Source organism: Phalaenopsis equestris, unplaced genomic scaffold, assembly GCF_001263595.1.
Source record: "Phalaenopsis equestris unplaced genomic scaffold, ASM126359v1 Scaffold000301, whole genome shotgun sequence".
NCBI classification, from domain to species: Eukaryota; Viridiplantae; Streptophyta; class Magnoliopsida; order Asparagales; family Orchidaceae; genus Phalaenopsis; species Phalaenopsis equestris.
The window spans coordinates 920406-942979 of NW_018164743.1; the positions used below are offsets into that span (position 1 = coordinate 920406).

At 37.0% G+C, this 22574-nt stretch overlaps 1 protein-coding gene across 3 annotated transcripts in view; it reads right to left on the reverse strand.

The window, feature by feature from the left end:
• The window catches only part of LOC110025501 (phosphatidylinositol-3-phosphatase myotubularin-1), a 75323-nt gene that overhangs the window by 24550 nt on the left and 28199 nt on the right, over positions 1 to 22574 (reverse strand). For all 3 annotated transcript variants that reach the window (XM_020726024.1, XM_020726025.1, XM_020726023.1), the window contains 2 exons: positions 21879 to 21938; positions 21718 to 21782 (listed from right to left, as the gene is read on the reverse strand). In XM_020726024.1, coding sequence (XP_020581683.1) covers positions 21718 to 21782; positions 21879 to 21938 — 125 coding nt within the window. The remainder of the gene's footprint in view (positions 1 to 21717; positions 21783 to 21878; positions 21939 to 22574) is intronic.

Consider the following 22574-nt stretch of genomic DNA (forward strand, 5'->3'; position numbering starts at 1 on the left):
AAAGTCATTTGACTTTAATTTGACAAATTATAAAAGTTTGGACCCTTAGGGGCAAAATTGTAATTTTGGATATTTTTGCCTTAATGAACATTTAGGCTTAATCAAAATGGGAAATGGGTAATTTCTGATATTAATTAACTCATTTGCTGATTTGCAATAAAAAATGGGCTTGATTGGTAGAAACCCACTTCACTTTGCCAAATTACAAGATAAATGAATAATTCTCATAATTATTAAAATTTTGGAAACTCCATTAGCATAAAAATGACTTTTGAATTTAAGGGTATAACTTTGGAAATCAATGATTTCACACCGTTGTTCGAAAACCAAAAGGATGTTTAAATGATTTTGATAATGATCACTTAAAGTTTTAAATCTTTTCAAAATTAATACACACAGTTAATACACTCACTTAGGTCTTAAGGACTTAGTGGTGAACTTAAGTTGAAATTCACTTATTAAAAAAAGATTAGAAAAATCAAAATAATCAAACTCTTTTAAACACCTAGAATACTAAAAGTGAAAAAACAAAGTCAAAGTGAGAATATGGTAAGTATATATAAGCCAAAACGGGATGCATGGCTCTCACATACGCAGATTTTCAAATAGAAAAAAAAGACAATACTAGCGCCGCCTGCCTCTGAGACTGATATGAGTGCCAAAGAGTGAGAATTTGCTGCTTTGCTCCGCACCTATACAACGTACTTTCCGCTGCGTCCCAGGTATGTAACTCGCTCTAGACGAACGTGGGCTTACTTTCAAAGAGTGGTTAGGACTTAGCCTTCTACTGTTCTCGGGGGTTGAACCCAAGAACTTCTGTTCTGAGTGAGAAGTGGAAACCTTCTTGGTTCTAGTTATAGGAGAGCGAGAACCTTTCTAGGGAAATAGGGATTCTGCCCGCACCTCACCTCGAGAAACTGGACCAAAGTCCCTGTTTTGTTTTTGAGGTGGTAAGTAAGATTTCTTAGAGTTGTTCCGTACCTCTTTAGTTCTGAACTAGAGGAGAGAGAGGAGCAAAATCTCTTTTATTCGATGAGAGGGTGCTGACTGAAGTGTTGAAGCGGAAAAAGTCTAGATTAGACTTGGTGATCTACGACCATCCTTTTTCCGTGTTGAAGCGTGGAAGCGGAATACTTCTAGTAGTGTTGTTAGTTGAAGGCAAACAAGCCAGGAAAGAACGCCGGCCTCACCTCCATACTGACTTGATTATGGAAGCTACTGCAATGTGGAAAGTCGAGCGCTTTCCGCGGGACCCGATAGTTTTCTCTTTTTTGAAATCCACTACGGTACGGCCAGACGAGTCGGAACTGGCAGAAAGGACAACGAATCAAACATTTGATTTTGACTAAACCAAACGTTTAAGACGTGGAATGGTAACCCAATTACTGGGGGCTGCTATCCCTTTCCAGGGGGCTACATCGCCAACTTAACTGACCGGTGGTCGACCGTGCCAAGCGATTCTGATGCCGCCGTGTCGATTCGGGGAACAAGTGGGTTGAACTTGTACCTTCTAATTAGCCCTACACTCATATGAGGCACTGACTGAACACCTTGATATGAGGCCCAATGTCATCCGATTCCAAATCCAGATCGGATGGAGAATCGTGAGAGAAACCCCAAGGAGTCAGCTTAGGGGTTGTGATTCGGTCACTTCCATCGGGGATGGCCGCTTTCTTTTGATTCGCCAGCTGTCAGCCTGGCCAACCATCGTAACTCGAAGGTACGAAGGTGAGTACATCCGGCTGTCTCGCTTTCCCTCCGGGAAGAAAGAAAAGGGGATACTCAGACCCTCGTAGAGAAGACATGTCCGAGAAAGAAAGAGAAAGTAAATTCATCCGCAGGAGGTTGAGAATTCTGAACCAAAGTTGAGAACGTGTCCCCGCCGGGCCAAGGCATCTGCAAAGCTATTCGCCTCTCTCTAGGCCTGGTCCATCTGGAAAGAGGTCAAGCTCGTGGATATCGACCTGCAGTCATTTACAAAAGGTAAAAGAAGTTTCTTAGTCTTGATATCAGAATTTCTTCTGGTTATTACAGCCTCCGCCTAAATCTCAACCTCAAAATGTTTCATACCAAAATCGAGGGCGCCATCCCTGAGAGCCAAGAACTTAGCCATAGACTTCAAGCATGCCCCATATATCTGCCCTAATCCCTAATCCAAGGACCTCTATCATCCCTCCCTACACCAGCTTGCCCTGGATTGCCTAAGTAGGACCCATCCCTATTCAGTTTGAACCAACTTCGGAACCTTCCACTTGACCTGGACCACAGAGTTCGTCCTGCCCGAAACTCGTCTAGTCCGAAAAAGACTCAGCAACCTTAGCCAGAGACGAGAGGCTAAGATTTGGAGAGAGGGAGCCTTGTCTGAACACAATAGACTTTCAGTGGAGCCAGAGGCAGCCAAGACCAAAAGTGAAAAGCATGCTACAAGGGAAAGGAGGGGTAGAGGCACTAAGTCAGTCTATTCGGACCTAGAGGCGATCTAGACAAGAGTTAGGTAAGATTACCGCTACTCCTTTCTTGGTTCAATACAGGGGATGATCAAATTCGAAGAGGGCAACAGGATTTCAATTCCGATGTCCGACAGCTTCTTACGTGCAAACCCCACACCAAAAATAGTGCCGACAAAGTTTTAGACTGTTCGCACATCTAAAATTGATTGAGTTATATATTCTGATGTCAACGCTGAAGATGTGTTTTGTATCAAGTAAGTCATAATGGGTTTGCTAAATTGTGGAAACAGAATAAAATGTAATTGTAAGTTTTGATGTTCTGGACTTCTCAAGTCTGATGTGAATGGTGTTCCGTCAGATGAACAAGTTGGAACACCAGTCACATGAGACTTAAGAAGTGCAGAACAACGTAACTTGCAATAACATTTTATTCTGTTTCCACATTTTAGCAAACTCATTACGACTTACTTGATACAAATCACATCATCACCATTGTCATAAGATTATATAACTCGGTCAATTTAAGATGTGTGAACAGTCTGAAACTTCCTCTCAATCAACCTTTGACCATAGATGGGAATGATTTTTCGGCTGCTTATCAATCAAGAATAAAAACTGAATCTACATGCCAATGGTCTGGCCTCCCCTTTGCCGCATACTATGTATTAAACGGTGGTTATTGCTATATGTATCGTTATGCTTATTCCACTTGTTGTAATATTGTGGTATTATTAGTGAATTATTCGAGTATTATTTATCTATTATTCGTTATGTAGTATATTATTTTATTGCGGAGTGATTTTGCGGTGCGGAGTGATTGGCATATTATTAACTTATCTGTTTATTAACATCGAGGTGATGTATAATTATGGTTGTATTGTGGTATTATTCGATTCTTATTGTGATGATATTAATGTGATTACCTCCGTAGTAAATTTTTTTGTGCCCTACGGTGTTACCGTGGTTTTATTGTTGTTTTATCATGTTTTAATTTAGTGGAGTATCAATTAGGTTGTATTATGGTAATATTTGAGAGTTCTTTGAAATTTTATTATTTTTATATCACGTGGGACACAATTGTACTCCCGCTCGATAGTTCCCGAATTTATTGAAAGAACATAATACGAAACGTCTATCGAAAAAGAACTCCGGAGGAAAACCGTTAGGCGCACCACCTCTTTTGTCATTCGTCATTTGTTTAGGGTTTCGAGTCTTCGTTCGTTCGTCGGTCCAAGTACATTCCTCAGTTCACCGCTAGAGTACAGCTGATCAAGATGGAAGCCGAGCCTTCTGAGATGGAAATCGAAGAGAACCCGACGACAGTGGAAGCCGAAAAGCCATTGGCAATGAAAACCGAAGATGAGCCTTCAAGAATGCAGTCAAAGAAAAAAATCAGTGATCGTAAGAAGAAGGTTGCTGAAGAGGGTTCCGCAAAGTAATATTTTTTTTTCTTGGTTGTTTTTCTTCTTATAAATACAGTTCTTTTTCGAAATGCATTTCTAAATAATACCGTGATAAAATGCAGTTATTTTAAATAGTGTTTTTTAGGATTTCTTGGTTGTTTTTTCATCTTCTAATATTATGGTTCTTCAAAGTAATAGTGATTATTACGGTGATAAAATACAGTTCCTTTAAAAAAAATATTGTTTTCGTATACAAAATTTGACATATACTAAATAGTAAAGTCAAATAAAATCATAATAATGTCATAAAGTCAAATAAAAATCGTAATAATCCCATAAAGTCAAATAATACCGTAAACAATAACCATAATAATTCTGTAATAATACCGTGGTTTAACGTTAATAATATCACCGAAATATAACCACAATATTACCGTAAAAGTACTGTAGTATACTACAAGAATAATACCATCAAAATATTACCATAATAATACCATAATAACACAATAATACATCCACACCGGAATAACATCTGATATTTGTTGAATTGTCTTATTTTTTTATAGGTTTGTTAACCCACGTTCAATGAGCTGTAGATACCGACCATCTGTGGTTAAAGATGCGTTGGATAAAGTGAGGCATTCGAAATCCAAGAATACCAGAAACGAGCTCAGAGCAATGAATGTTGTACAGTTTTTCGACCTCCCTCCGTATCCGCAAGAGAATGTATTGACACTACAAATCATACAATGTTGGCAGCAAGATAAAATGGTTTTCAAAATTGGAGTTGCGACTGTTGCCCGATGAAGTTTCCCTGCTAATTGGTATGCCAAATAGAGGTGCAATGCCGAAGTGGAGCAAACGTCCGTCTTGTGGCGTGGATGCCCAGCAGATGACGAACAATCTCTTGGACTTCGCAATAGGGGGGTCTTCTACCCCTTTTGCTAAATTGTTTATAAAATTTTTGTTATCTAATCTATTTTTCTGATCGAGCAATTTTAGTGTACCCGAAGGACTTAACAACTTTGGGGAGAACATAGAGACATTTGCCTCATTTAATTGGTCGGCTACGCTCTGTGATTTTCTTATAGAGCAAATCAATTCAGTGGCCATCAAATTATTGAGGAGCAAGTCGATTGGATACATAAATGGGTTTTCTTTATTTGCTTACGGTCAGCATATTGTAGAACTTGAACATGGTTAATGTTTATTAACTATCTTTTATGTTCAATATTATCTATCTTTTATGCAGCTCTGATTTTTTGAGCATACATCTATGGTAACACCTACCAATGCTGAGGTCAGACCGAGGATGTTAAGATGGCCAACAACTGTTATCTTGAACTCCTCGCAAATAGATGTGGCTTTTAAGAGGTTGACCAGTGAACAGGCAAGTCATTTACACTGTTGTTGAATAACTTATTTTTAGAATAATAATTAATGTTTTTGTTTCCTGAAATGTCTTGCAGGTCAATGATAAATTCTTGGACTACAAGAGGAGGAACAAAATTTCCTGGTCAATCCAGATGAGGAACTTCCTGATATTTCTGAAAATCGTCAGCCTGAGATTAGAGCAGAGCCTCCTGCAATATTTGATATGGGGTCAATTGTTGAAGGGGATAGTGCCCCAGTACTAATTTTCAATGTAATGAACAAGAACCTCGAAGCATTGATTGATCTTATCAAAGAACAAGAGAAATGGTTCAGGGAGTTCCGAGGGACTTTTAATACAATAACTGTTGGAGTTTTGGGTCTGCAAGACCAGATGTTGAAACTACAGAATAAAATTGAAAAACATGAAAATGGCAGTGCTGATAGGCATAGAACTAGAAGAAGAAGCATATGTCCAGTCCCCCACATCTCCTGTTATAATCCCACATGCTGACGAGGAATTTTCCCATCCCCATGTATTTGTTGGATTCCAACATGCTGAAGAGCAATCTGCCCAGCCCCCCTCCCCTACTGTATCTGTTGGAATCCCACATGCCGATGAGCAATCTGCTCAGCCCCCCTCTACTTCTGTTATAACTCCTAATGTTGATGAGGAATCTTCCCAACCCCCCTCTGCTCCTACTGGAATACCATACGATGCTGAGGAACCTGCCCAGCCCCCCACCCAGTTGATTTCAAGCTTATTGCATGGGTGAAGGGCCGACGCAGTCGTAGGAAGAAGGTTGTGACCTCCCCTTTCACACCCTTTGAATATAAGCGGAGGAAAACATCAGAGGTTGCTGAAAAGATTTTATCTGCCGATGAAACAAAGACTGATGAGGACAGTACTAGCTCTCTAGAAAAAACACATGTATAAATTTCAGAGATTGTCAAGCAAATACTCGATACTGCAACCTCAGATCAGTCAGTTGTTGCTACTGCTGCCACCCCAGAACTGCCTGATATTGCTCCCACCTCTCCAATACCTGAAACATCTTTGCAGTTAGTAGTATATGTACCTCCCTCTGCTCCTGTAGTGGACGTATCTGGAACATCGGTATTTCTTACCTAATTTGGATTAATTTCTTATATGTAGTTTATTTCAATTGATTTTGTTGAATGCTTTGTTTATGTGTGGTCCTCAGTGACTGAGAGACACGTTGATTTTCCGGGGCGAGCATTGATCTCTGTGGAAATGCAAACAGTAATTGATCAGTGCTTGTCACAATACCCTGTAAAATAAGTTGCATTCAATAGGTCGTTCCATCACAAGTTTATTAATGTGAGGTTATATATATATTATTTTTACCTTTATGAATGACTTTATTGTCCACCTATGAGATAGTTCAATATATATTGATCGGGGTATGATGGATGAAGTACTCTACAATGGATAGATTGGGAATGACCAGATGGATGCATTAGCCCTCATTCTTCATGGAAGGAAGACCCAAAATCCATCATTCTGACGATACATTTACGTTTCCTCTTTATACTATGTATAAAATAAAATAATGATCGTCATAAGATTTTTTTTATTTAGTCGATGATTATATTAAAGTGTGTCAATTCATGCAGGCATATCGAAAAAATGAAAGGTGGTGACAACTTAAAGTTTGTGCGTCACATTACGAAGGAAGCGGTGAATGATGCTGAGATTATATTGTTTTCCATTGTTGAAAATCAGCATTGGATACTGTTGATTGCTGACCTGAAGGATAAGAAATGGAGAATATATGATTCATTACCTAACAAAATGCATAAGGCAGTGTGCGAGCGTGTTGTAAGTCATAAACTACATAATATATCAATATCATATTGATTTTGTCATTCAATAACATATGTGTCACCCACCTTTCGTAGATAACAATGTTTGCAGCGGATGCAAGACTATGTTTTGGTACGAGGAAACCTGGATCATAGGGGCTGACAATGGTTAAGGGCGTACTAACTCAAAGTAACAGCGTTGACTGCGGCATGTCTGTCTGCAAATACATTGAAAAACTCGTTGATGCCAACCCAATAGATTGGAGCAAAGAGCTGTGGTAGCAGGATGAAATGGCAAGATTTCAGGCTGAATTGACATATCAAATCTGCATATGGATCTCCTCTGTTAAAAAAGTTTAAACTGATGTGTGGACATTATTGTTATAAATTTATTTGCAATCAAACATTCATATGAAATCTGCATTTGGATCTCCTCCATAAAAAACTGTTGCGTGTTTGGTTGTATTGCAGATGGTTGTATTTAATCTTTTGCAGGTTTAGTTGTATAGATTTATCGTTGCATTGTGGTTTTACCGCTGCAGTATTCATATTGTTGTAATATATTGTGGTTTTAGCTCTGCAATATTCATATTATTTTTATTTAGTGGAGTATCAGTATGGTTGTATTTTGGTATCTTCACGGTCGTCTTCACGTTTTATTGGAATATGCCGTATATGCCGCGGTGGTTGTATATCTTCACGGTCGTCTTCACGTTTTATTGGAATATGCCGTGGTGGTTGTATTTTTATGGTGTTGTTCAGGTTTTATTCTTATGTCGTTTTTGACGAGCGCTAGTTGTATTATGGTTTCATCGTGGTCGTGTTCAGTTTTTATTCGTTTAAAGCGTCTCACAAGCGTTGGTTTTATTGGAATATGCCGCAGAGGTTGTATTTAGGTATTTTTACGGTGTTAATCGGGTTTTATTCTTCTGTCGTGTCTTACGAGCGCTGGTTTTAATGGAATATGCCGCCAAAGATTCCAATGAAACCAAGCGGATCGGCATAAATAAACATGTCTTAAGGAAACCGCGCTGGTTGTATTTTGGTTTCTTTACAGTCGTGTTATGGTTTTATTTTTCTGTCGTGTCTCACGAGCGCTGATTTTATTGGAATATGCCGCTTCCAATGAAACCAGGCGGATCGACAGAAATAAATCTGTCTTAAGGAAACCGTGCTGGTTGCATTTAAGTATTTTTACGGTGTTGTTCGGGTTTTATTCTTCTGCCGTGTCTCACGAGCGCTGGTTTTATTGAAATATGTCGTCAAAGATTCCAATGAAACCAGGCTGATCGAAACCAGGCTGATCGGCAGAATGAAACCAGGCTGATCGGCAGAAATAAACCTGTCTTAATGAAACTGCGTTGGTTGTACAGGTTTTTTTACGGTGTTGTTCGGATTTTATTTTTCTGCTGTGTCTCACGAGCGCTGGTTTTATTGGAATATGCCGCCAAAGATTCCAATGAAACCAGGCTGATCGGCAGAAATAAATCTGTCTTAAGGAAACCGCGCTGGTTGTACTTAGGTATTTTTACGGTGTTGTTCGGGTTTTATTCTTCAGTCGTGTCTCACGAGCGCTGGTTTTATTGGAATATGCCGACAAAGATTCTAATAAAACCAGACTGATCGACAGAAATAAACCTGTCTTAAGGAAACCGCGTTGGTTGTACTTAGGTATTTTTACGGTGTTGTTCGGGTTTTATTCTTCTGCTGTGTTCCACGGGCGCTAACTTTATTGGAATATGTCGCCAAAGATTCAGATGAAACCAGACGGATCGACAGAAATAAACCTAGCTTAAGGAAACCGCGCTGGTTGTATTTTCGTTTCTTTTCGGTCGTGTTATGATTTTATTCTTCTGCCGTGTCTTACGAGCGTTGGTTTTATTGGAATATGCCGCCAAAGATTCCAATGAAACCAGGCGGATCGGCAGAAATAAACTTGTCTTAAGGAAACCACGCTGGTTGTATTTTGGTTTCTTTACGATCGTGTTATGATTTTATTCTTCTATCGTGTCTCACGAGCGCTGGTTGTATTTTGGCTTTTTTACGGTCGTGTTCAGGTTTTATTCATGTAAATCGTATCACGAGCACTGGTTTTATAGAAATATGTCGCCATAATAACTCGTAAATAAAAACAAAGTACAACAAATGTCTGTTTCAACTTAAACAGCAATAATACAACAATTTTAACAATAAATAGTCTATATATTATCATGTATGTCCATCAGTAAGCTCGTATATGTCCCCAGTTGTGTTTGAGAAAATTCTTTTACATTGATAATATTAATGAGTAAATATCAGGAAAGAAGTCTAAATCGAGCATATAAAATTTCAGAAGGATCGATTCCGCAACCTGAGTATAGTGATCCGTCATTGAAAATAAATATGGATCGTATTCTGGAATGCTATCATGGCTTGAAATATTATCTTTCTTCTTTCCTGTATAAAATACTACCTGTTAGTGAGTAATCTTTTATATAAAAAAAAAATACAGAACTTACTACTATAGGTAACATTTACTTTTGCATCTCTTATTTTTTTCCCATTACCCTTTTAGCCTTGCATTAGATATTCTTTTTGGCCGCATCTTCGTGGGATCATTCACATTTCACTCTTTACTTGGTGTCTTCTTCTTCGATTTTGACTTTTCAGAATAGTCTCGTCCACTCGTAGCGGCTTCGACATCGATTTTAATTTTGTTAAATGCCTCCAACACTAGCTTCTCTGCAAGTTCATGGTCTCGTGTTATGGTGTCGATCTGGTATGTAAATTTATGAATATGGTTGAGATAGATGAGTCCACTTGCAGAATTTAGCAACATTTCTAAAACTTTGCGATTTGCATAACCATAACTATTATATATGTCTCTTTTCGTATTAATAGTTCACCGAAGTAATATATATTTATCAGGGATTTTTATAATATTTTTGTGCTGCAGAACCCTTGTGCTGAAGAATTCTTAGAGCGTGAGCACATAATAAATTCATCATTTCAAATTTTTTACTACACGTAATATCAGAATTACCACTGTCCACTTTAACAATTCAGGGTCTGGCTCTGTCCTTATTATCGAGAGTTCGGATATGAAATTCTAAATCCATAGTACTGGAGCACTCCAGAACAAGCCCACACAAACCATGTAGAAACTGTGTTTCAAACATTGAGTATAACTTCCTAGTGTAAAGCGTAGAAACTTGTCTCAACACTGGACTGTTTTTAACGGCGTGAGAAATTGCAGACTACTGGCATTTAAATTCATCATCCTTTTCATTTCTTCTTCAATCCTTGATGACATTTTTAAGCCCCAAAAAACATTCGGTCAGGATGCTTGTTGTCATGGAGACATCATGACAAATCTTATTCGTGGTCTCAGTTCTTTGTATTAATAGGATCCCCATTCCAAAAATTTCTTTGTTGAATGTGGTTGACCACTTATGTCTGATATTATACAATTCATCCAACCAAACATTCTCGTGTAGGTTTCCTTTCTCGATCATTTCACCCCAAATTTCTTCAAACCCCTCTTCAGAGTCACATTTGCTCAAGCATTTATAAAAAAAATCATTGACTCTCTTGCTACCCACACCACATTGGACTTTTGAAGATAACTTCTTGTAAATGTGTCATTGACATAATCTATGTCTTGTTTGCGGAAGATACTCTTCAATGGTTTTAGACAATGTTTGGTCTTGGTCAGTGAATATTGTTATCGGATGCTTGTTATCCATTATACGGATAAAAACTTTAAATAATCACTTGAATGATTAAATCGTTTCATCTGACAAAAAACCAACACCAAATAAAACATTATGTCAGTGGTGATTCACATCGACAATCGGTGCACAACATTAATTGTATTTTATTGAACAATAAGAAATTGAGAGCAACTGCAAAAAACAATCAGTGTATCATCATGATATTACCTAAATAACACCACATCCCACACAACCGAAACTTAACATTAAACCTCATCTAAAAATAGAACAAACTTCATTAACAATAAAATTATTCCTTAAAACCTAGAACTACATTCAAACAAGTCCTCAACGTACCTGCCGATGTCCTTCTGCCGCATCTAAACTTTGCTCAATCTCAGTATTCTCGGAAATATTCTGAGATTTCATCTCATTGTTATGTTTGTCAGGAGTATTTTGAGATTTCACCAACATTTCTTCGTCAAAAATTATTTTCATCAAACCAGCTCCAGCGAGCACGAGGCAAAAAATGAGAATATACCGAATCTCTAAACCCTAAAGCAGACAAAATGCCACTTTTTCTCAATTGGTGAGAATCGAAAAAGACAAAAAGGCGCTTTTTTTTTGCGGGATTCGGGCCGGATATCGTAAAAAATTGACATTTTTAAGGTAAAAAGCCACGTGGAATCGAATTCCACGTGGCGAATTTTTATTCGGTACCGCATGTAGGAGTTCCTGCGGTACGAGTTCATGCGGTACACGTACCGAATAAAAATTCCATACGTAGAGGATCGGTGTCGCGTGGATTAGGAATCGACGAGGTAAACATTAATTAAATTAAATTAAATTGGTTAAATAATAAAATTAAAAGCAATAATAATAATGATGATGATGATGATAAAACTATATATATATATATATATATATATATATATATATAAAAAGACTAAGAGATCACAATTTTGTTTAATGATGACAATTTTGTTCTTGACATTGAAACCTGATTTTTCAAAAAAACTTCCCGTAAAAATGACAAACCTGCAATCTTTCTCACTGAGGCAGAGATCTGCACCCAAGCTGCGCCCTGTCGACTGTTCTTAGTAGGTAAGTTTTTATGAAAACCCTAAACTTGAGCTAATTCGAAAGGATTTTGAGCAAATGAAGCTGAAAGGGGGTTGGAAGATCGGTAAATTGGATGGTCTCCACATTCTTATTCAATTATCAACTTATTCAATTATCAAATGACATGAAGACTACACCCATTTATTTACGAGAAAACTTCTTCGAATAGAAAACCAGGTGATGAAGGTTTTAAAATAGATGGTGGATTTTGACCCCCGTACTGAACCTCCTACCATTCCAGTTTGGTTGCGCTTCCCATATTTGAAGATCCACATTTTTTATCAAGAGTTTCTCTTCGTTTTAGCGATGGTACACGGTAAACCCCTCAAAGTTGACACGCCTACAGTGAATCTGACTCGGCTTTCAGAAGCCAAAATTTTGATAGAAATGGATATTACTTTGCCTTTTTTCGGGAGAAATATGGATTGGCACAGAACGAATACCACTTTATTATATACCCACTGTCGTATGTTTATGGATATGGATAAATATGGATAAGCAAAACTTGAACGAATACCACTTTATTATAACCACTTTTTCGGGAGAAATATGGATAAGCAAAACTTGAACGAATACCACTTTATTATACCCACTGTCGTATGTTTGGACATTCTCCTTTAAGTTAAAACGCTTCTGGATTTGCCTCACCTCATACATGTCCCTCCTCCGCTCTTGAGTGGATTCCACAGACTATTGAAACACCGGTAGAAATGATGTCACCTCCCCCTCCCACTACCGGAGACAATACTGTCTCTATCCTTCCGATTGATATATTGGCAGATAGTTTACTGTTTCGATAATCAGGATAGTTGAAGCTCCACAACCCCAGGATGCATCAGGTGTTGAAGAGACATGCTTACCATCTCTTCAGAATCAGAATGTTGTTACTGCTAGTCAGGAGCTGGGGGTTCATTTCATTCTCTCCTACAAACAATCTGTTGACCACTGCCCAACAATCTGTTGACCACACCGATCAGATGAGCCAGTCCTCGGATGAGGAATGACAGGTATACACAAAAAAGAAGAATGGAGGCACAGAGGCACACCTTAGCTTGGGAACTTAATGGATGATACTGTAGTAACTTCGGGTAATGGAACGACACTCAGCATTTTGTTAGTTGTCTCCGCTCCTAGAACCAGAGGCAGAGGTAAGACCAAGCTAGCTCGTGCCTAGCAGCTTATTTCCTGCAAGTTTTATTTTTTTGTGTTTTATCTATGTTTCATCATTTTAGGATGCTAGTGTCTGATGCATCGTATGGGTAGGGCACCTTTTTTTGGGTCCTCTCATACAACCTCTATGTATCTTTTCAATTTCAATAAAATTAGCCCTTGGGCGTTTATATAAAACATATATATATTAGAAGAGCCCAAAGGTGAATATATTAACGAAAGGAAATGTACAAATAGGTTAGATGAAAGGACCCAAATTGCACCCTAACCACCCGACAAACAACACACGCGTTAGACATACATGTAAACCCAAAAAACTAAGATTAAAATGTAGACAAAGAAATTGTAAGCCAAAAGCCTGCTAGCACTCCCAGATTAAGTTGGCTTGCGAATGATCAATTTATCTTTGTCTTTGTCTCTATTTCTAGGACGGAAGTCAGCTAACAAATTGTTAAGTTTGTTGTCATTACCCGAAACAACCAATGTATCATCCATCAAGTTTGATAGTAGGCATTCAATCTTCTTCTTCCTGGATGTGTAAACATATCATTCCTCATCTAAAGATTGACTCATCTGATCAGTGGATTGGTAAGATTGTCGGACAGGTGTAGGTTGTTGCACATCATGAGCCCCATGTGCCTGACTAATAGTAACAACTTGCTCGATTTGATGAGGTGGTAGAGACACTATAGAAATATTCACTGGTTACATCTAAAAGGTTCTAGAGCAGGTGAAGTATGAAATGTCTCCCCTGCCCCGACGAGATACATAGGAGGAAACGGGGGACCTAAATCATGAGCTTTGTGTGGCATATTACCCGCGAGAGTAGTGACATCTTTAGGAGAATCATTCTGATGATCAATAGTGTCAATAACTTGGAGCAAATCAGGAGGATAAATCACTGTCTCTAGTTGAGCATGTTACTTCTATGGTCACAGATGGGGGTAGATGGTGACATTGAGAAATGAAAGGATCGAACATACACAATTCGAGCAATATAAAGAGAAATGCTCAATCACAACCCTTTGCCAATATCCATGGTGTTGTGTGTCTAATTAAATTTCCTCAGAAGTGATTGAAGTGATGTCCCTTTCAACAAGTACCCTGTCTTTAGAGGAACAGAAAAAATTAAAAGTAGGAATGTCCGTTTTGAGTTAAATTTCCTCAGAAGTGATTGAAGTGATGTCCCTTTCAACAAGTACCCTGTCTTTAGAGGAACAGAAAAAATTAAAAGTAGGAATGTCCGTTTTGAGTAGCTTATCACAGGTTGAGGCAATATAATACAATATTTTTTGAGTAAAATAATGAAATTTCAGGTCATTGAGGCGAATCCAGACTGAAATGATTAGTAGTTCCATCTGTGGGTCAAAATCTAACGACAATTTCAAAATCTTCATTGCTCTGTTATCAATCTAGATTAATCTTCTAACAAATAAGCGTGTGTAATCTTCTTCATTATTTAGTTAAATAAAGATGTATCTCCCATCTAAAAGTCCAATTTTTCACTTTCCAACAAGGTGCATAAGTTCAAATTCCTTATGAATAAGCTCCATTTTGGGATGGTCATAAAAGAATTTTCCGATCACATTCAGACGACAGGAGAAAACAAGCTGATTACATTCTACTTCCATAAAAAAGATGGTTGGCTTCCTATTCTTCTTGGCATACTTCTTGATGTCCTCCGACAACGCAACAAACAAAGGAGAGACGGAGCACGATTTAGGAGTACCTGAGGCGTGACCACCCGCAAGAACGGCAGCATGCATTTTGTCCGAAGTCATCACCAATAGGAGGCGGGCGTTAAGAACAGTGAAATTGCAGTGAAAAAAAGAGCAAAAACCGAAGGAGGATCAACAAAAACCCCTTCAAAGTCGAGAGAGGACGAAAGGAGAGCAGAAGCCGAGCCAAGCCGAGGAAACTACGACGAGGCAACTGAGAATCTGTCGAAGCCGAAGGAGCCGCCACAAGAAACTGAGCCCGACGAAAGTGTCGAAGACGCACGACGTCAGAGATGCTGAGCCTAACGAAAGATGCTGAGCCTAACGAACGTGAGCCTTTCTCGGGACGACGAAGCACGAGAAGCAGATGACGCACGGCAACAACAACGAATCAGACGGAAGAGACGAAAATGAGAACGACGAGCAGAGCGTGATCGACGAAGAGATGCAAACCAGGGTTCGACATGGCAATACCTTAGCAGAGCGTGAGCGTGAGCGACGAAGACATTATGTATAGATGTATGTGTGTGTGTGTATAATAGAAAATTTAATTGGGAATATATTTAAAGTAAAATAATGAATATTTTTAGTTAATTAAAATAATTTTAATTATTAAATTTATAATAACATAATCAATATAATTAAATTTTAATATGAATGACGTGTAATTTAGACATTCCATTTTAGAACGATCGAGGCCAAGACAAATCAAATAGTAAATTAATCGACATCAATATTTTTAATCTACGATAATACTTTTTTTTAAGTATTTTGCATTAGTAGAAAATTGCATATTTTATTTTGATTTATATATTATTTATTTTATTGGTCACATTCTTAGGAATGCTTGTAACTACATATCATATACTGGTGTATGTTATATATAGTATATTAAATTGATGTGACGATCATATGAATGATATAGCTATATTGACCACTTAATGTGTGTAGCTGACTATGATGGAGTCACCACTTCATGGTACTAGTGAGGAAACCCTAAAAGACTCAGTCCACCACAATTTAATTAACTGTTATTAATTAGCTTCCTAATTAAGAATCTCACCTACCGCTCACCAATATTCTCACTTACCGTTCATCTATCACATCTCACCTATCGTTCACCTACCTCCAACCTACCGCTCTCTTAGTTTCTATATATAGTCTCTCATGGCTTGTCATGAAGTCAGGCCAAACCAAGTCCTCAAAGAGAGAAAGAGCGGAAGAGAGAGAGAGAGGAAGGGAAAAGAAAATAGAGATATTCTTGTAAAAGTCGAGGCGTTCGACGGTGTAATTTCTTGAAGAAATAAATCCTCCGCAGCTCCGTAGACGAAGGCAAATTTGTCGAACAACGTAAATCTGTGTCGCTTTAGTATCTTTTCTGCGTACAGTTTTTCTTGTTCCATTTTTCGTTTTATTTTCGTCATCTTTTCACAACTGGTATCAGAGATTTGGTTTAGGTCTAAGGAAGAACGATGGGCGGAGACGAAGTGATGACATCAGAGATCGAGAAGTTCAATGACACAGATTTGATTACTAGAAGATGCAGATAGAGGATTATCTCTATGGAAAAAAAAATTCATCTTCCGTTATTGGAAAAAAAAATATCTGAAAAGATGGACGAGGCAGAATGGAATTTGTTGGATCGACAGGTTATGGGGTTACTCGATTAACCCTATCGAGATCGATTGCCCACAACGTTATCAAGGAGATGACTACTGCAGATCTCATGATCTCATGACGGTTTTCTCATGACGGTTTTATCAGGTATGTATAAAAAGTCATCGGCGAATAACAAGGTGCATTTGATGAAAAAATTATGCAACTTGAAGATGTTGGAAGGTGTCTCTGTTATTCAAGACTTGAATGATTTCAATACTATCACAAATCAATTGTCATCTGTTGAAATTGATTTTGGTGATAAGATACGTGCGCTCGTTTTGTTGGCATCATTGTCAAATAGTTGGGAAGCCATGAGTATGGTAGTTAGCTGTTCTGTAGGTAAATCCAAACTGAAATATGATGATATTGGTTGAGGAGGTGCGCAGGAAAGATTTTGGCGAGACCTCAGGTTCGAGTTCGGCATTGATTGTTGATTTCAGAGGGAGATCACAAGACAAGAACTCAAACAAAACAAAATCAAAGTCTGGTCAGCAGACAACCTGTTGGAATTGTGGCAAGGCTGACCACATAAAAAGGAACTGCAGGAATCCTAAGAAGAAGAAAAATGATAGTGTTAATGTTGTAATTAAAGAAATGCAGAATGCGCTATTGCTGGCAGTTCACAATTCTGTTGATGACTGGATGTTGGATTTAGGGGATTCCTTCCATACATCTTCCCATCAGGAGTTGATGCAAAAGTATGTTGCAGGCGACTTTGAGAATGTACATATGACTAATGGAAAAGCTTTGGACAAGGTGGGGATAGGAGACGTTGATATTGCACTCCCTAACAAGAGCAAATGGACTTTGCAAGAGATCAACACGTTCCTGAGTTGAAGAAAAATCTCATCTCTGTTGGGCAGCGCAATGAGGATAGTCATTTTGTGGTGTCTCAGATAGCATCTGTAAGGTTACCAATGGAGCATTAGTATTGACTCGGGGTAAAAAAACTGACACATTATATATGGCTACAGATTTACTCAAGTGATGACACATGATTCAGAGGTGCATTATGGGGAAGCAGAAGAATGTCAATTTCATTTAAAGTGACAGAGCGTCAAAGGCAGGAAAACCAGAACTTGTACAGACAAATCGTGGAGAACCACAGAGCAATGAATAAATCTTGCAAGATGAGAATCCGAGCAAGTGGGAGCTGACCAAGAAGGAGGAGACAAATTCCCGCCCAGGGAATCAAACTTGAGAGCTGACAGAACTTTCACCAAGGAAGAAGGCATTGCACAACAAATGGGTGTACCGGGTGAACACTATGCTTGGTTGTAGTAAGAGGGACAAGGTTGTACTTATTGAAAAGGGCATTCAGCAGGGGCAAGATATTGGTCATGTAGTGAGAGTAACCCGGGAAAGGTGGTACAAGGCTATGTTGACGGTGATATGTCAACTGACGGTGTTACTCGTAAGAAGCTGAAGTTGTGTTCAACTTCAGCTGATCTTCTAGCATGAAGACTAGGGCTTTGAGTTGCAGAGGTAGTGGTTATCATGTTTGAGGAAAAGGTCGGTACAGCTAGTAGATGATGCAATCAGTAGGTGATGCAGTCAGTAGGTGATGTAGTCAGTGTCTCAGTCTCCAAGTGAGAGAATTGTAGGGTAATGTGGAGACCCGGACCACCGCAATTTAACTAATTGTTGTTAATTAGCTTCCTAATTAAGAATCTCACCTACCGCTCACATACATTCTCACCTACCGGTCACCTACCACATCACACCTACCTCTCACATACTGCTCTCCTAGTTTCTATAAATAGCCTCGCATGGCTTGTTAGAAGCCAGGCTAAGTCAAGTCTTCTAAGAGAGAAAGAGAGGATGAGAGAGAGGGGAAGGGAGAATAAAATAGAGATTTTTTTGTAACGTCGAGGTGTTCAACGGTGTAATTCCTCGAAGAAATAAAATCCTCTGCAGCTCCGTGGACGTAGGCAAATTTGTCGAATCACGTAAATCTGTGTGTCACGCTAGTGTTTTTTCTGTGTACAATTTTTCTCGTTCCATTTTTTGTTTTATTATCGTCGTTTTTTCACAACACAAAAAAAAAGAAACAGCAATTATGACACATCAATAATATATGAAAATAAAAATAGAGATTCCTAATAATAGAAGATACTAAATATCCAACAATATCCAATGTACTTAATTGTCTCACAATAAATATCATTTTAAACTCTAAAAATATTGATTGATAATTGTTAATAACACACCCGCTAAAAATGGCATATCATATTATACTCAGTCTTTGCTATGTAAATTCCAAGCCATTTTTTCTTCTAAACTTCTTCCCATTGTCGTAACTGTCCATATATTATATGTCATATCACTAATTAAAACTATACTATCTATAAAAATATATCTCATGACAGCACAAACAGATTATCCTTAGTAAGTAGATCCATAAAGAATACAAAAAAGTTATGTTTATTATGCACGTTTAGTGCAACTGAGAAATCTTTAATCATTCCATAAATATTTCTTGTTAATGCCTAGCATAAATATAGATAAAAACTTCATAGTTTAACACACTTTTCTTAATACATACCAAATCAATTCTCATGATACTCGAACATAAGTTTTCTCAATAGCAATAAAAATAATATGAAACTATGCTTTTTTTCATCACGTGTTTCATCACCTGCCTTAGCATACAAATCACTTATATGGTAGAACTTTCTAGTTTAAAATCAAACTAGTTCTCCAATATCAAAATGTACTATTTTAAGTCTATGTTCCAGTAAAATGATCTACTTTCAAAACCTATAGTTTGTTGTTAACTACCTAAATGAAAATTTAAGTTGGTTAATGTTAGGGTAAACAACAAACACATATTTAGCACTTAAATGTGACAATATTAATTGAAACCTGAAGCTCATACAAAACTCACTCTAAGTCGACTAGTTATCCTGAGCTGACCAACTGCAATTAAGGATGCCTTGCTAGAAGTAATTACACACACGCTGGTGTGATAAATTTTATTTAAAATTAAAAATTAACTTATTTATTCAAAATTAAAAATTAACGATTATTTATTTAAAATTAAAAATTAACTATTACGTGTAAAAACAAATATAGTTATATTTTTGGATTATTCAATATCAAGTAAGACCGGATCCAATAATGAGTTAAAATAATATCATTTGAGCTATGTTAATAATTTCAAGTCAACAAAAACTAATTTTGAGATAACTCTAATGGATTCATTACTGCATTTTGAGTAGGATTAAATTTCAAAATTATCAGTTTCGAGTCAAGTCTAAGTTGCTCAACTAGACACGCAAAAGCCACCCTAATTATTGTAATATGTCTATGTAGGCATTTGGGACGTCTTGAAAGTTGAATAGAATGATGATAATATCATCACCATAATGAAGTGACCAAGCAATTTAGCATCAGCAAAACGAATCCTTAATTTTCATTTATTCCTATTGAGTATTTTTTATGCACTAAAATTAATAATCACAAATATTGTCGAGCATCTTTTATATATGCTATTTTGATCTAATCTCTGATCATAACTAAATTTTCAACTGTGATAATATAATAGGAACCTGCACTATTTATTATTAAAATATTTTCTTATAAATAAGTATAAAACCCTTTATTGTAATTTTCATAATTGCCCACTTCTTATGTCTATATATCGGCATGCTTGTACTAATACTAAAGTTCAATAAAGATGTATTTCTGTTCAGTTCTCTCCTTCTAAAATGGCATCAAAGCCTATCTAATTGTCCATGTCTCATAGATGACCTTCGATCGACTTTCAAATCTACTCTAACTCCAATGCAACCTCTCTTGTGGATCCCTGTTTAGTGGCACATACATTTCTCTTACACAAGTAGCAAGAGCCCATTACATTAATGTGACTCTAACATCAATTGTGCTTATTGCTTGAACAATTGATAACAGCTTAGGAAACAAACCTCAGCTTCAGTCATCATCCATTCAACAATTATTCCTCAACAATCTCTTTTATTCTCTAAAAGATACCATGCAAATGACTTTTGTCCTTTCTACGACAAATACACTATCAATACTCTCCATCGATGCTCTCCATTGACTCGCTCTAGCAATACTCTCTCTCAAAATTTTACTAATAATTTCATTCAAAGATCTTATCCACGCCCTCCCAACACAAGTTTGATAATCAATTGTTGCATTTCATTCATGTTATTCTCTTTAACAACAAATCATGCACCTCTTGTGACACTCATAATCGCTAAGAAAAATAATCTTCGATAAGTGCATGTTTGGTTGCACTATTTCAAACTTAAATTAAGATGTCATGTCACATTGAGTTCGTAGGGGAGTGTTGCCATTTATAAATTAGCAAATGTGATGACTTATTTATATTAGGAATATAAACTAATTATTATTTTATATTTTATCATTATTGGAGATATTCTCCTTTATTGTATTTTCTTTAAATACTCTCTACTGTTGAATGTGTGTATGCTTGTACCCAGATATTCAATAAAGATGTCATTTTCAAGTCTCTCCCATCTAAAATAAACCTTGTCGTTCATCAGCAATAAATTTATTCACCTTTTTTATTAATGTAATTTCAACCCATTGCTGTACACACAAACAAACAAAGTCAATTTTCTACCATCTTATTTTAAAAAAATCCTACTTCTATGATCCCTCTCATATGATCATTCATCAGTCTATCTTTTCTAAATTTTTAACACAACTAAAATTCTTATCAATGTGAAATTTAAATCATCAATTAATGATTTATTTATCACTCAACACTAAATTCAAATAACATTACTAGTGGAGACAAAGGAAGAGTTTACCTTTTAAATCCTTGACATATCACGTCTTCATTTTACTCATATTCCTCACTATAGAAGATAAAACCCTCTCTTCCTTTGTCTAATTTAACCAAAATACTTAAAAGTAACAAAACACAGCAATGAAATATGAAACATTAAAAGGATAAAACTGCATTTAGAAAACCAACATCAGAAAAGGACTAACAACCAGCTTAAACTAATGCAAAGAGTATAGTCTCGGACCTGGCTAAGCAAACAAGAAAAACAAAGCACTAAGTAACTCTGATGAAAATGTGGATATTCCAGTACAAGCCAACAGAAAAAGTAACTTTAAAACAATAAAAATCATATATTGCTGATCTAACACAAGAAAAAACTGAAGTCATTGCTACTCTGGTAGATATCTGCAGCATTAAGAAGCTTGTGGTGTAATTTCGTAGATGTGGCATTACATCTCAGGCAAAAAGATCTAATGTTAATTGAATAAATGGCATGCCGATAACAACTAGAAATGTTAAGAGTACCTGTTGCATAAAAAGTTCCCAAAGCGACAGGAGAGCACACAATCCAAAAAATCAACCAAGAAAGCCTAGAAAAAAAAACCAAATAAGCCATAAATTTTTTGATGAAAAGCAAGATTAACACTTTTTAATCACCAATGCAACTGGAAAGTATGGATACCTACCGATGAGAATTCAAAAGCACATGGGTACACTCTTAGTAATTGTGAAACACAATCAACCCACTGTAGACAGATAAAAATTCCAAATTATATCACATGTTATGGAAGATTAACACTAAGACATGAAATTAGAATTCTATCGGTAATCTCTTTTCCAAACAGGAGCATTGTATAATCAACAAGAGATATGCCAAAAATCATCACACAATCACAAATGGCATAGGCAATACAACGTTTGACTTGTCACAAGTAAGTTTGCCTTCAACTACACTAGTAAGGTTGTGCATTAAGGAGCAGCATCGCTTACAATTACACCATGCCGACTTGGTCAAATGAAAAATATGGAAAACAGAAGCAAAAAAATAAAAATATGGTGAAAAGCAACGAATGAGAAACATAAGGTTCATCCAAGGGTTCAACCATGAAACATATCCATATATGAATCTCAAAATGCATTAATCCAACATAATTTTATACGAAGGATACACGTTTAAAAGACCTCTGGTTTGGATCATTACTAAGGAAAAATATTTTTCCATTTTTTGTGAAATAATTCTCAAATGTTCGACTTCTTTATAAATAATGACACAAAAACTCTAGTGATTTTTTTGACCCTGGTAAATTTATTAGAGCTGCACAGTGTTGTAGTGGAATTATCATGTCATCCCGAACCATGGCTATTTCATTAGGTGCCAGGAA